General features: G+C 42.9%; 1 protein-coding gene across 1 annotated transcript; it reads left to right on the plus strand.

The window, feature by feature from the left end:
• The first annotated feature begins 271 nt into the window (after positions 1-271).
• On the plus strand, positions 272-3472 carry LOC124409406 (cuticle protein 19.8-like). The gene is made up of 4 exons (XM_046886998.1): positions 272-311; positions 476-650; positions 1662-1960; positions 2039-3472. The coding sequence occupies exons 1-4, from the start codon at positions 300-302 to the stop codon at positions 2291-2293; spliced, it is 741 nt and encodes a 246-aa protein (XP_046742954.1). The 5' UTR covers positions 272-299; the 3' UTR covers positions 2294-3472.
• The last annotated feature ends 11440 nt before the right edge of the window (positions 3473-14912 follow it).

Genomic DNA, 14912 nt, shown 5'->3' on the forward strand with positions numbered 1-14912 from the left:
ATTGTTAGAGATGTATCTTAAGTTGTGACTTCCTTTGACCGGATTTGCTCGCGCAGAGAATATACCGCACGTACCCTATATCGTGGAGAGCATATTACATGCGAGTATTGCGATAGACGAACTTTTACAGTCTTCGGATCGTATTATGCCGTTCATTTTTACCGACCCAACGACACCGATATCAGTGAAACCAAATCACTAGGCGGAGCCGGCTAGGACAGATTAGTATAAAGTCTGGAGGTCTGGACAAGCTGATCACAGTCGCCTCAGCTGCATCAAAAACGAGCACCTCGATCATCATGGCTTGCAAAGTAAATATCGGATATATTTTCATCCGAGCCTCACATCCCAATTTTACAATTAGCGAATCGAGAAATTGATTTCGGAATCATCCAAGCGGAAAAATTGTCGCAAGTTTCATATTAAACCCCAAGGAATATATCCCGGCGTTATAATATAAATCTTCACGTTTCAGTTGATAGTGTTCACCGGCCTGCTCGCCGTAGCTCATGGAGGAATAATTGGCGGAGGCATCGTTGGGGCTCCAGCTGCTGTGGCTGTGGCGCAGCCTGCAGCCGTCGTTCGCACGGAAGACTATGATCCCAATCCTCAGTACAGCTACAGCTACAGCGTCGCTGACGGCCTGACCGGTGAGTTTGGATAATTCGAAAATTACACGGTGCGTGATTTTTGCTGCGAAAAATTTTCTGCCAGTTTTGCAGTTTCCAGGAAAGCCAGAAGTCATGACTGTGTTTCTGGCGAACGGGTGAAAACTTGCGCAGAACACGGTGTGGCCGGATAGTTTGATGCTAGGTCAGAGTTAACGGTGTAGTTTTCGCCGGTTCAGCACTGTGCTTCTGAAACACTCATCTTCTCTCATTGCCTCCGACCCTGCAGGAATATTCCAAGTTTAGCGAAATTATCATTGTTTTGGTGGGTAATTTAATCCGAGAGTCTCGCTGAGATACATTTGAGAAACGAATGGAAATCTCGCTGTGAAAAAGTCTTTTTCACCCTGCTTTCTTCGCTCCGCCTGTTAATGTCACGCAGAAAATGGACCATCTTGAGTTTAATGGCCGGCGTAAAGACACGCGCTGTACACTCTGAATAACATATCGGGTCACAGAAGTTTTCACATAATCGTAAAATAAAGTGTTCTGCATACGTACTACCAAACAGCCAACGATGCAACCTTCGTACCGGCTCTTCTTCAAGTGCCTGCAGTTTGCCAGACCCAGATGTTATCAAATGTCCTTCGTAAAATCCTAGAGCGTCCAACTACTTGATCTCGATCCCTCTCACCGAAGCTTTTATACGACCTCTAGTATAACGAGCAGTTTCTGAAGTCTGGAAAAACAAAGTTCCAATTAATTTTGACACCCGCTAGACCCGCCAATCACCCTAGCTTTTTCGTGACCCGATAATCTTTTCATTACGTAATTTTCTTTCAAACTCTCGGAAAAACGATTCCTTCCAACCCGTCGGCCCAACTTTCTTCGAGGAGCTTTCCCGTGAATTATTAACCCGACTGTTCCCTCAATCCCTTTCTGTTCCATTTGTCAAACTCGCACGAAATGAAGAGCATTAGCCCGTTTCTCACTACCTGCGTGTGAAAGCATCGGATAACTGACAGAGATTTCACCACAAAATAACATTTCAAGGTGACAACAAGGCCCAGGAGGAAACGCGCAACGGAGATGTCGTCCAGGGTAGCTACAGCCTCGTTGAACCCGACGGTTCTCGAAGGACTGTGTCTTACGCCGCCGACCCGGTCAACGGATTCAATGCCGTGGTCCAGAAGGACCCCGCCATTTCCGTCAAGACCGTCTCTGCACCAGGACCGCTTTTGAGACAAACTCTTGTCACAGGACCCCAGCAAATCATCCGGCAACCGATACTGACCGGGGCCACTGGGCCCGGGGTGGTAACCACTGCTTCCGGGTCGCTACTCCGTCAATCGGTAATGATTTGAAGAGGATTTTTTTTTTATTCGCATCATAAGTTCGCCCCGAAATCGAACACCGTTGATTTTTTGCAGGCTGTACTTGCCGGCGGTCAGGTGCTCCGGCATTCGCTCGTGGCCGGTGAACCCGTACTTCGTCAGTCCGTGATAACTGCGCCCTCCATCACGTCTCAGAACATCATTAGTGCCCCGTCCGTCAACGGTGGTGTCGTTGCCACCGCACCGCTGGCCTACGGCATCGGACTGGGACTTAGGGCCGGATCTCTTTATGGTGCCCAGCCTGTTCTTCAGTCTGCCTACGGAACTGGAGCTATATTGAAGGTTCACTAAGAGGCAGAGATGCCAACGATTCAGCAACAGCGTTTTCCTCCGTCGGGTCAATGTCCACCCGGGACGTAACGTTATCCGTTTGTCGTAGCGCTGGATAAAAACGCTGTCGCGGTTTCGCGAACAACTTGAACCGAGTAAATCTTTAGAAAACGACACTTTAAGAGTAACAAAAACAGGTTATCGCTTTGAATTTGGTCAATATTTAATGTCGATTCGGTAACGCATCCAACGCTTTTAGCGTTATAGACAAATTATTAGTTGCAGGAAAACTTGTGGTCAAAACACTGATTGCAAATTTTTACATGCTTCTCGAGGTGATAATGCAGTTTTCTTTTTTATAGCTTCATGTTGAGTTTTTGTTCTCTGAAGTGATCGTCAAGCTGCCAATTCACTTTACATTTTAGAAACAAGTGATACAAAATTCTCACGAAAGGCAACAGCCAACTTCTGACTCGATTGACTAGACGTTTCTTCATCCCTGTTTTCCATATTCTGTTTGCACTGATTCTTCCTCACACGATGCACGCGAATTGTCTAACTCTAAATCGCTTAAAAATTAACTATCTTCTCATCTGGCATACGTGAGTTTACACCCATTGGCACGTATGCAATGGACGTGGACATATCTAATCAAGTCTCAACCCTAGCGTTCTGTGACACGTAATATTTACCCCAGACGGTGTATTTTCTCAGTGGCAGCTCTGTAGAGTCGGTAATAACAAAGAACGCGATTTCAAACTGAGCTGTTACCTTCTCCCCCACATTTCACTAGCCAAAGCTTTCAGAGCTAGATCTGCGATAATTCAGCCGACAAGTTTTTCTTTCTTCCATTATTTACCTATACTTTTCCCAACTGACTAGCTGTGAACTATGGTCTACGATTTTATGAGCTTATATTTAAAGTAATCGTTACGCGTAAGCGACACCTTTTAAGCGTAGGTATTAGTCACGATTTGTTCGTTATTAAGCATAACACATAAGTCATTTATGATCAATCCACTGTAACGTATAAGCAATGATTCAATGTTTTAGTACGCCACATGAAATAAACAGGAGATTCAAAATAGTCTCTATTTCATATCCGTAATTACTCAACTCGCTTCTTGCTGGTTCAACAGAAAGTCTAACAGCATGTGTCAAGGTCCGTGAATAATGAGTCGACTGACTCATGATGAATTACCTTGGGATTGGATTTTTATTTGAGCTACAGTTCAGTTTCTAAATCTTATCCCAAGAGTTCCAATTATCAGTGGGTTTATCGATTTACATCTGATTTTGAGAGGGTGAAATCGTCATTACAAAAATGAAATCAATACTTCGTGAGAAAATATTGTTCAATTTAGTGGGAAATCGTTTGTGCCTTTCTAGTTTTCTTATCTTACACTTCGATCCCTAATCGTATTTCCATGATCAAAAGAAAATCCGAGGTAAGGGTTTTAAATACATAATAAATCATGTCTCATATTTGATTAGAAAAAGGATTTTAGAAAAGCCGCATACTACATTTAATGAATGTTGAAACTGCGCAGTAAAATCTGTAAAATAATAATCTAGACTCGAAATCGTTGCAGTCTAGGCGATAAAATTCAAGCCTGCGAGTTATTACTTGATATACCGGTCAGCAGCAAGTCGGGTGAGAAAAATTCGTTGCGATTTATGAAAGTCATTCGCTTTGTAGAGCCACTTTCACGACGACAGATTTGAGGCATGGCCGAATGTAACAGCTTTTCCTATTTCACGCTGTGCTTTTAGAATTTTAATACCAGGTGCCAGCGCATAATCCTTGGTAATTTTCATACTCAGACACTTTTCAATACTGAAAATCTAGCTCGAGGCGTTTCTAGGCTACCACACCACACCGTATCAGACCGTTCATTACCTAAAGATGTTGATTGACATAACCATTATAATCCCAAGACGAGTACGAAAGGTCAGCGAACTCCAATCAGCTGTGGAAACGTATAAACTATATCGTTGTGTCTTGCGTACGTACATGTGAGTACAAATGTCCGAACAACAAATATTATGTAACAGATCTACCTACACTCAGTTGTACGCACGTGTGTATTTCCGAGGGAAGCTCCTGTCAGCGCAACGTGATATCCTGCAGGGCTTGGGAAGGCCTTGGAATATACAGCAGGATGTCCAAATACCCGAACGACAATGGCCACTGAACTGCATTGCGATATATCTCGCACAGTTATAGGGCCTGAAGCACATCTCTGCACCATCAGCATCCAGCATGGTTTGAATTTTTAGGCATAAGGTAGTCAAACGAAACGGTTTGGGCTCATTTATCACGTATTGTTTCCAAAATCTTTACTATCGGAGCAAATGCGACTGTACGATTATTTGCGCCATCGAGTTATTTGGAACCAATGCAGACTATATATGTAGCTTCTTCCACGCACTCCGTGGTGTTCGTGGTATCATGCACTCGCGGTTGTTGTACAATTCTTACGAACATTATTGCATCATCTTCTCACTTGGTAAGATGACAACTTCGCAAATCGTACTTCAAAGAGCTGTCGGAGCATCGACTTGGAACACTGGACATCCATCACGGGTGCATGCCAATCGATACCGGCACGAGAACAGCCGATCAGCTCGCCACTGCTGAGGTGAGAACCGCGCAAAGGCTAAACAGCAATTTGCACTTTATCTGGAACGTGTATGGTCGAACCGGCCAACAACGGTGGCAGTGGCATGCATAAATGAAGACACGCTGCCAACGTCGAGTGAAATGTTTCTAGGAAGAACTACGACGCTGCTACTGAATCGTGGATACTATGGATGCGTTCCGAAATTAGCTCACAGTGCTATCAACAATCTTTTATCTCTTTTGCACTACCGAATTCTGTGTGACTAGCTCTGTCTCTGTCCTAGGGAGTTTTCAACGTTGCCAGCCAGTTTCGGAACGCACCATATGTCACGAACCGATGTGAAGAAACATGGTTTCAGAAGAAATGAAAAATTGACCAAGGGAAATCGTTGATCTATCATCAACGCACGCGCGGCTCTTCAAACTTGGCACTTGAATTCTCATCAGCCTGAGATTCCGGCGTCACGATTTGAAGGGTACCTATATCCCACTGGAGAGAATCTGGTACGTGACCTCTGACTCGCGGAGAACAGGGATCAAGGGTGCCCCAAAGCACACAGTGAGACCCCTTCTCATTCACCTCACGAGAACAGGAGCTAGTTTTAATTAGGCTCACTATCTTCGGATTATTCCGGCGTTGGTAGAGTGTTTTGGTTATATCCTACCTGGCCAGGGCTCGTTGAACAGAGTCGAGAGGATTCCGAGATGATATTATAGTTCCAACGCCACTTGGTACAACAGAACAATCGGCCTAACGAGCCGCGCTCAAATTCAACTGAGCAAACGGTGTAATACGGTTTGGCGAGGTAACCGGGCGGGAAATCAATGCGCGTGGGATCAAAAGCTCTTCAAAAAAGCTTTGAGTTTATGAGCGAATTAACCAAAATAAAGCGGAGCTCTGCGGCTGATAAAAAGATGAATCTTTATGCAGGCGCTGCATGAGACACCGTGACTTATTTTCTTGGAGACAATAATTTTAAAGATTGTTTACGGTCGCCTAGCTGGGCTCCGTCTCGTTCAAATATATATAGACCACGTTATGCTTCCTGGCTATGATTTCTCATTTTCCGCTGGCAAAGCATAACCTTTACATTGCGCCCCCCACCTATTTCCTTATATTGTGAGGAGGAAAGTCACTTAATAATTCATTGCCTCGCGCTCCACGGATCGAGCGAACAGCTCATTTACATTTATGAGATAAAAATGGCGCATATTTATCGTTCGCTCCGTGCTGCTATGTGATCACGTTTTAAGAAGAGACTTAAAGAAAGCCGAGACCAAACAGACAAGTTGGCTCAAGGGTTGCGGGTTCTCAAACTGTACAGACCTGTCGTGAATTTCAAAAAGATTCAGGGTCTTTCGTTATTATCCCACTTCCTTTTTTTAAACATAAAATCATGCGCCTTTTCAACTATTGCTAGTATTATCATGGTCTGATGGATTGCGCGATTTGCAGAGTTTTTCTTGTACCATCATTATTGCTGAGGAATCCTATAGACATCAAAAATCACGACCAACATTCGTCACAATTTTTTTGCCACACACGTGTCAATTTCGTTTTGTCAAAAACTCACTGGAGCTTCTTCTTAACGGCGTAAGTCAGAGAAAATAAGAAAGACTGATGGATTTCTGAGTTCTCGGGAGCTGAACAACCGTGAGAGGAAATTCTGAGCAGTATTCGGCAGGCTGAAAATAGGTATATACGTAATCCGCGGTAAGAAGACTTACAAAGGATTTGGGAAGTTCGAATGCGGTTGCCGAGGTGGAAAATCATCTCTAAAGTAGACTTAACATACCGAAGATAGTAGCGAGATGAATGGTATTGCGGGCTGCCAGGTCAATGCCAGAAATACAACCGTTAATTATGTACATCGTGGAGCTGATCGTTAGCTTCCAATCGAACAACATGCGACAAAATAGTTCACCGTGTTTCGCCTCTTGTACTCGCAATGAAGTCGTTGATTGACTGCATAACGAATGCCCAGCCGTCTGAACTTCTGTCCCAGTTTATTCTTATTCCATCGTTAATTAAATCGCATTGCTGCAGTAATACATCATTAGAGGCGATGCCGAGTGTTGATAGACCGGGACAGTTTCGTGTTCACTTCGCGACTTGTGTGACAGCGACTAGTCGACAGGTAGAATTGGTACAGCTGAGATGTGCAGATTCGTTGAACACCTCGTCCAATTTTCATATGATAATTACGGTAACCGTTATTTGCGCGAGAAGGAGATGAAATCGTAAAATACATGAGCACCTGATTGATTGTTTCGAGCGAGATCAGTGAAAATCGTGTTGGCGTAGAAGAATAAGTAAAAAAAAAAAAACTCCCGACGTTGTCAACGTTTCAAGTATGACTTGCAAAGTGTTCTGTTATACGTAAAGGCGAGTATGATTTGCATCCATCATCTGCTACCCAAAACCCTTAATTGATTTCTCAAGTGCACCCTCGGTGATAATCAATGTATTATGTTCGGCAGCCTTCGACGAATGGTCTGAAAGAAGGGTACGTACCGTCAATTTCGAGTTGCTAAGCTTATACTAAACTTAACTAATCGGTAGATTGTAAAGTTTTCGTATTTCTTTCGACGTGGAGGTTGGTTCGAGCCACTGAGGGATAAAATAAATTATCGAATTACTTTGATTAAAAACTGTGCAGGAGAATCGTTTGGGAAAGAGGCGAAGAGGGTGATAGAAATGAGAAGAGACTCGTTTGCGATATCGGAAGTAAATTTCTAAAAATACGTGACCGCCGGTACTGCGCCTCGAGGACTGAGGAAAGAAAAGGAGAGGGAAGGGTGGAGGATAAAGATTTATGTTTATAACTTTAGGACAAAGGGCGTTTGCCGAGTAATCGATAATAAAGGGTCGAAATGTTGATAAAAGTCGAAGCGAGCCCTATGGCTCTTCGAACGGAGAGAAAGATCGGGAGGCTGCAAGGAGAAAGGATGGAGAAAGCGAGTAGCTGGGGTGGAAAAGGGGGACTCAGAGCGGGAAGAAAAAGAGTAACTCCGATCCCGCTAGCTCGGTGGAGGTTAAGCACGAGTTGTTCAATAGCCGATGGAAACTTAAAGTAGAGTTGGGGGAATTACTTGAAAGAGAATCGAAGGGTGAACGCGCGTCTTGGGGTGGATGACACGGCTTGAGAGGGGAAGAACGGGAGGAAAGAAATGAACGAAAGTACAAGAAGAAGAAAAGAGGAACGTCTTATGCTCTTCGATAATTATTGAGATTCCAAAGTTCTCGAGATGCGGACTGCGGATGGTAAAGTCGACGTTCACGGGTATTAGCCTTCACGGTACTGACACTGATGTCTGTTTTGATGTGCTGCGTGCTATCCGCGTATCCCTTGAAATGCGCATCTCGAACATTGTTGCGAAACTTTTCAATAAAAAAATTTAGGAAAAGATCTTTCGAGTGGGAATTGAACGGTATTAGCAAACGTGAATCGCAGAGTATTAATACAGAGGAACTTTAAGTTATCGTCCCGTTCCATTCAACTATTACTTACATAGGAAATCACCTGGAGCTGGAAAATTAGAACTGTATAATGCGATCTTTATAGTTATGCCTTTCAATTGAAATCTTCCTACTTTAAGCCATCGCGAACGGAGGTGCAGGACTCGTTGAAACTATTGTTCGTGGAAACCGGTCGCTTCTTTATACTGTAGAGTCATAACAGATCGGAAATTGAACTGAATCGAACTCTAAGAAGACAATTGAATCCTACCAATAAAACCCAGCCAGATCTTCCGGACACCGAAGGATGCACTTTAATACCAAAGTTTGAGAAGTAAGATTCTTTGCAGGACTGGACAGGAAAATAAAATCAATTTTACCCTTCAATTTTTCATTTATGTACAAATGTATACCTGTATGCGTTTTAGACATCGAGGATCTTACACAATTAGCTAAGTGCCACACATGGCGACTGTCGTCCGCGAACTATAGCTGAACAGAGTCGGATCAAGTGACGAAACCCAAAGCAGTATCAAACTGCCAATTTTCAGAAATTCCGTGAAAACGCACTCTGACAAAGCCAGTTTGATCCGAACGTATATTCTTCTTTGTAAAGGATTACCGAGTTTGCAACTCTCTCAGAGGGCTGTAGAATTCTGCGAGATCCTCTGGCGCACCCTCTAAACCTATCCTTTACTGCATCTACTTACCGTCGTCAGCTATTTTCAGTGAAAAGCCGCGGTATCCGGGACCGCATTTTTCCGCGGAAATTAGTAAAAAACAGCGGATATTCAGTGTCGTCAACTGCAAGAGATAGCGTCGGAAGAATGAGTTACAAACTGCCGTGTGGTTTTCGTGTGAGCATTATAAATAGAAATAATAGTTTACAGTCGTGGAATGATTAGTTAAATACCGTAAAAAAATTTTATGCACGTTGAAATTCGGGTTGCTATGAAATTTGTCTACATTGCATCAGTCACAGAAAATCTCGTTTGTTTATTATACGTTTAGACAAACTCACAATCGTGCAGTGCGATTCATTTGTACGGCCAACAACTCATCGACAAACTGTGAAAATCGTGTGAAGTGAAAGCCTCTTTAAAAGCTTTGTTATAGAAACCGCTGCACTAATTAATAATAAACACGCGATCATTTCGTGCCGTTTTGTTACCGTCGTTTCATTCAGTTTGCATAAACGCACACTTACAGTAAAGATTGCGCCAACTTCACATGCTTGCACCGCGATAACGGAGGAAAATGATTGCACTCGGTGAAATGTGACTCTGTATCTGATCGCACCTCCCCTGCAAATGCACTTCTTGATTGTTCGATTCGATCACGCATGTACATAAGTAATACGTTATAATTTCTGAAATGATAATAAAAATAGTATCCCCCGGGTGATTTCAACCGGATAACGAGGGCAGGTCGACCTTGCATTTCTTCATTGTATTCACAACGTGTACAGTTGTGTATAAGCAGCATCAATTTACGTCCACGTATATAGTTGCTATGAAGCAATTCAGTCCATCGAGCAATGCCACCTTCGCTTCCTATCCGCAGATTACTATCCGCCTTCAAGGGGTTCGATCATCGGTTCGTTTCGCGTTTCAATTAAATTTTGGATCCAAGCAAATTGATGGTCAGCTATGGGCAATCTTCTGAACAAATACACACACATGCACATGCGACAAATTTTCCGCTCACATGCCCATGCTTTTCGTGCTAAATTACATGGGCACTGCTGCCCAGACGTGTCGTAGTAGTAAGCACGTGATGTATTTGATAGGGTGTTGAGCAAAAGAAAGAAAAATAAAATAAAATAACAGAAAGAAAGAGGAAAAGAACAAACGGTTGTAACTATCGATCTTCCCTTTTTCTGCGGCAATCTTGTAGTTTAAATCAAAAAATAAAAATATTTGTACGGCGTACGTAAAGTGAAAAGCTTCAATTACAGGATAGGAAGGATTAGGATTAATTTTCCTTTTTAAATGTTAGGATTGTGATGCAAAGGCCACGTAATAATCAGGAAAATCTGATTCACAGATTTTTTTACTCTTGTCAGCGGCAAGCCGGTGTTATAACTAAACTAATTAATTTGTGCAACGGATGCAGGTACACCGCTATGCCTATCTGGTCCAGAAAGAAACTTGGTTGAACTAGACGATAAACGTCAGGAATGGGTTGCCAGGGTAGAGGACTAAAACGCGACATCTTGTTAACCATCCCGGAGCCACAGCATCGTCTCAATTATACGCGCGTCAAGTCCCGGTGCGCGAGATACGTCGAGTTTGGCGGCTAGATGCAGGCTAGACGCTGCCATGCCGGTCCAGGGTTGATTATCTACATTCCCGGTATTCCTACATTCCTCGTTGCGTTCATTACACCCCTCAGCGTTCCGTTGATCGTTCTCGCCTCAGTTTATACCCCGCTTATAATACATACTCGCTCTTCTCGACGATCTACGGCAGAGATTTCGTCAGAGTTTATACCGAGACTGTTCTACCCTCATGTGTGTAACACGCTCTCGACTCACTCTGCACGTGCTCGCTTTTATTTGTCGAAAAAAGTAAAATGACTAAAGTATGGAATGCCAACTCGATCATGTTCTTCGATTGATGTGTCTGGAAGATTAAACCATCTAGGGTTAAATTGGTGCCTGTATAAACGATACATGATCGAAAATACATGAGAAAGGAAAGGCCGTGTGGTACACTTGGTTAACGATCATGCAAGAACGAGCTGTTCGACCGCTTCTTGGTCGAGCAATTTTAGTAAATATTATCTGCAGTCGGCCATTGTCACGCACTGTCAACGACATCGGGGATAGGTAGTCATGGCATAGAAATGCCTGGGAGCTAAGTTGTACTTTATACTTGGTCAGAAGAACGGCTCAGACCGTTACACGTTATACTCGTCGTCATTGATAGTGTATGAAAATTGTGCACCTAGAAATAGAGAATAGTCGATCAAATCTTCGAGCGTGTAGCGCGTGTTGAACACGTTTGTGAATTACTTGACTACACGAATGAAGCGAACGTTTCTCTCCGATTCGCCATTGCGTGGTGATAATCGACGCTGAAGAGTTGATCGACTTATAAGGAGTCGAAGCAAATTATGCAAAAACAAACAGGGAACGAAATATATCGCTCGACTATCTTATTCGCTCTCTTTCTTGAGTTGAAAAATTTTTTGCACAAACCGCGATACATGATCGCGTGTATCGCGGATATACTCTCGCCTACCGACTATCTTTTAGCGAGGAATTAATTCGGAAGAAACGAAGAAAGGCACGGCCGTGGCTATCGGTTGGCCTCGACACGCGTGGGTCGAGAATCGGACAGGCTTGGGGTGCGCCAATGAGTTATCTCGATCTACACGCATCTCAATTCCCTCCAACTTCTCGCGAGGCCATCGACACTTTGGGGGGAACAAGTGCAAAACCGTCCGAGTCTTCTGGCGCCTGCTTGAGTGGCTCGTGTGCACCTCTTTGTGCGTTGCACGTATAGACCCAGTGTACCTGTAAGGCATACCTACCAGGCTTGATTTGCCTGCAATGCAGCTGCAACGCAGACGAGCTGGGGAAAAAAAAATTCTTGCAGATTTCACCGACTCGGACTTATTGGAATTGGGGGGGGAATTGATCCCTCCCAAGAGGCGGAACCGCAAATAGGAAAAGTTTTATTGATAAAAGGAGAAGAAATTTCGGATCCGTATTATATTATATTAAGGAAGAAAAGTTTCTGCAAACTTGCCCATTTAGAAAGCAGAAAATATGAGAAAACTAAGAGCACTGTGACTTTCTTGTTCATTTGAAACCGGAAATAGCTGCAATCTCGGACACCTGTCGTCACCATATGTGAAATTAGGGACTTTTGTGAACACGATTTTACGACTAAATGATTTTGTCGTGCTTACATAATCTGGGAAAGTCTCGAAAAGGAAACTGTACGTCACGGAAATTATCCGCATCACTAGTTTTCTCTGTTTTCACTGCAATTCTCAAAATCAGTGTCCGCCTATCAAGAATTGTTGTCGAACCGATTTCTCGGTGCAGACATCTGTGGTCCGATTTTCATCCGGTGAATCAATCCTTGTACAGGCCTAATGGACACACGATGTAGAGTATGATACGTGCGGTGAGAAGTTAAGTCATCGCAATTTGTCAGGATTGAGTTGCACTTACGGCTTGTTTAGTCTACGTCTCGTGTGCAAGTCCATAAATAGGTTTCGGCGGGCTGGGGGGACCAGCCTAAATTTAAGGTCTCGAATCTCCCAAGACTTAGCCTAGGTTAGTCCTAGCCAAACCGTCTGTTTCGGGTTGTAAGTCAGGGTTAACGGGCTTGAGCAAATCCAAGACACAATAAATTCCTAATTGCAGGCTGTTGCTTACGCCTCCCGTAAAACCCCTGCAGTCTCTAAACTTCGGTACTACTTGCTAAGAGATGCACCGATTCTTGGCTAGAATGTGCGGTGAAAAGCAGCCAGAAACAGCAGCACAATACACATAAGTGAAATATATGTTGTCTTGAATATATGTGAGATAGGTATGTTATGTAAATTTTTAATATAGAGAAAATGTGTGCAGTAAATATGATCAAAGAATATGTAGTGCATGTGTCTATATGAATGTGTACTAAAAATTCATTAATCGTGATCCATTAGACTTGAAAAGCGTGCTAAGCACCGAGGCAATATTCCAGTGAATTTATTAACGCACATATAATATATAATATTCGCCAGCAGTATACATCTTGATGCATTTATAATTAAACTCGTCGACAAATCGGTCGCCATAAAATAAAAGATCAATGACATCTGCACTGCGGGGCCACTTAATATCGTTGCAGTCGTTCCACCGTTCGACAACAGCTAAGTTGAAGCATTCGCTAACCGGGTTGCAGAAAGATTGAAGACCCTGAATAATTTTTCGATTCGCGAATCTGCATATCGAAACCGATATGCTTGAGCTGCCTTCAACAATTTCGTACAACGCGTCGATCACAGTTGAGTGATCGATATTGAAAGACGGTATAATATGATCGTGGCCGAATGTAAATCTTCAGAGTGTACCTTTGCGTTTACGAAGAAAGGAAAATATACATATTTGACAGTATTTTCAACTGTGGTACGCACATCATTAAGATCAGCTGAAATACTTCTCCAATTTTCATTGATCGAACTTTTTTAATTTTATGGATCCAATGAGAAAAGCAAGTTTCGTTGATTCTCCATATTTTTATGCAGCTTTATTAGTCGATTGGACAAGTTTTCATCACGGAAAAGGCGGGATGAAATCTTTTCGCGCATATTATCGAAACTTTGCTGCAAGATGGTTGCCGCTTAGGCACTTCCGGTCTATGCACGCTTCACTGCTCACTACAGACACGCCGGTACGTCGAGAAACTCGCTCTCGGTTCCTTGGGCTGTCTAATTTAATTCGTATGTCAATTACCACCCTCGATTATTATACCTACGATTTACGGAAATTCATGAACCACAGGATGGGATTCACGGCAATCTGCAACCGGCAACTGTTAGATCGATAAAAATGAATCTAAGAATCATCATAGCTCCTCGATATTTTACGTAAAATACGTTTTTTCTTCTCGAGCTTACAGAAACCTGAGTCTAAACAACGCCCAATCATTTTTTTTTTCGTGAAAATGGACCTTTCGGGCTGATCTTGTTCACCTTCGATCGTTGAGTATATAGCATTAGCCTTTTCTTCGGAAGAATATTCACGGTGGTTTGAGGGTAGCTTGCACAGTAACCTAAAAGCTGTGCGAACCCGTCAAATTTTGTCTATATGTATACATGTAAGCAAGGGACGGATTTTATCGGGACCTATGCCTGCCTTTTAGCCTCCTTTATTTTGCAGCATACGTAATCCCGGTTTGATCTCGATCCCGACACGTGAGTGCCGGTATATTTTGATGCTACGTGAACCAATAAAGTATCCACGATATATCTCGATGATAAACATCTTATCTAGCGTACGGAAAAACAGGGTAAAAGTGACAACCGATCTTTCTGACTTATCAAAATCTGAAATTTTGTTTTTAAGACGCAATTTTTCTACACAATTATTAAACAGTGACAACTATTTTCAGTAACTTAGCGATCATTTGTATATTGTTTGCAAATTCCACGTTTACCTACCTTGAGTATTTGTTTTTACTGCCCATTTGGCCCTTGACGTCAGCTTGCATGAACGCGGTTAAAAATTCGACCTCAAACATCCGTATGCGAATAGTAAAATGAAATTCTCTGGCTATCCACATCAACGGCTATTCTTCTCACTGGCATTTTCCTTTTAGTCTTAAGGTCCTCGGGAATCCCCCGAGAATTTGTGATTTGAAAAAGGACTTGAAATCTTTTCTGATCAGGAGGCCGAGAGACTATGAAAGTCGAATTTTATCAGCGTCTGCAGACGCAACGATATAAGATCATTCTCCTTCCCTTCTTCCCAGTAGAAATACAAGCTAAAATCCTCGTGTTTCAACGGTCGAAAGCTGCAGGAATGGCGTGAAATTAATGCGACGTGCCATGTTGAT

Source organism: Diprion similis, chromosome 8 (genome assembly GCF_021155765.1).
Source record: "Diprion similis isolate iyDipSimi1 chromosome 8, iyDipSimi1.1, whole genome shotgun sequence".
NCBI classification, from domain to species: domain Eukaryota; kingdom Metazoa; phylum Arthropoda; class Insecta; order Hymenoptera; family Diprionidae; genus Diprion; species Diprion similis.

Bases quoted from the DNA above. Each gene is read 5' to 3' on its own strand.
- LOC124409406 (XM_046886998.1), top strand. The intron at 651-1,661 runs GTGAGTTTGGAT...TAACATTTCAAG, and splicing joins CGTCGCTGACGGCCTGACCG to GTGACAACAAGGCCCAGGAG. The intron at 1,961-2,038 runs GTAATGATTTGA...GATTTTTTGCAG, and splicing joins GGTCGCTACTCCGTCAATCG to GCTGTACTTGCCGGCGGTCA.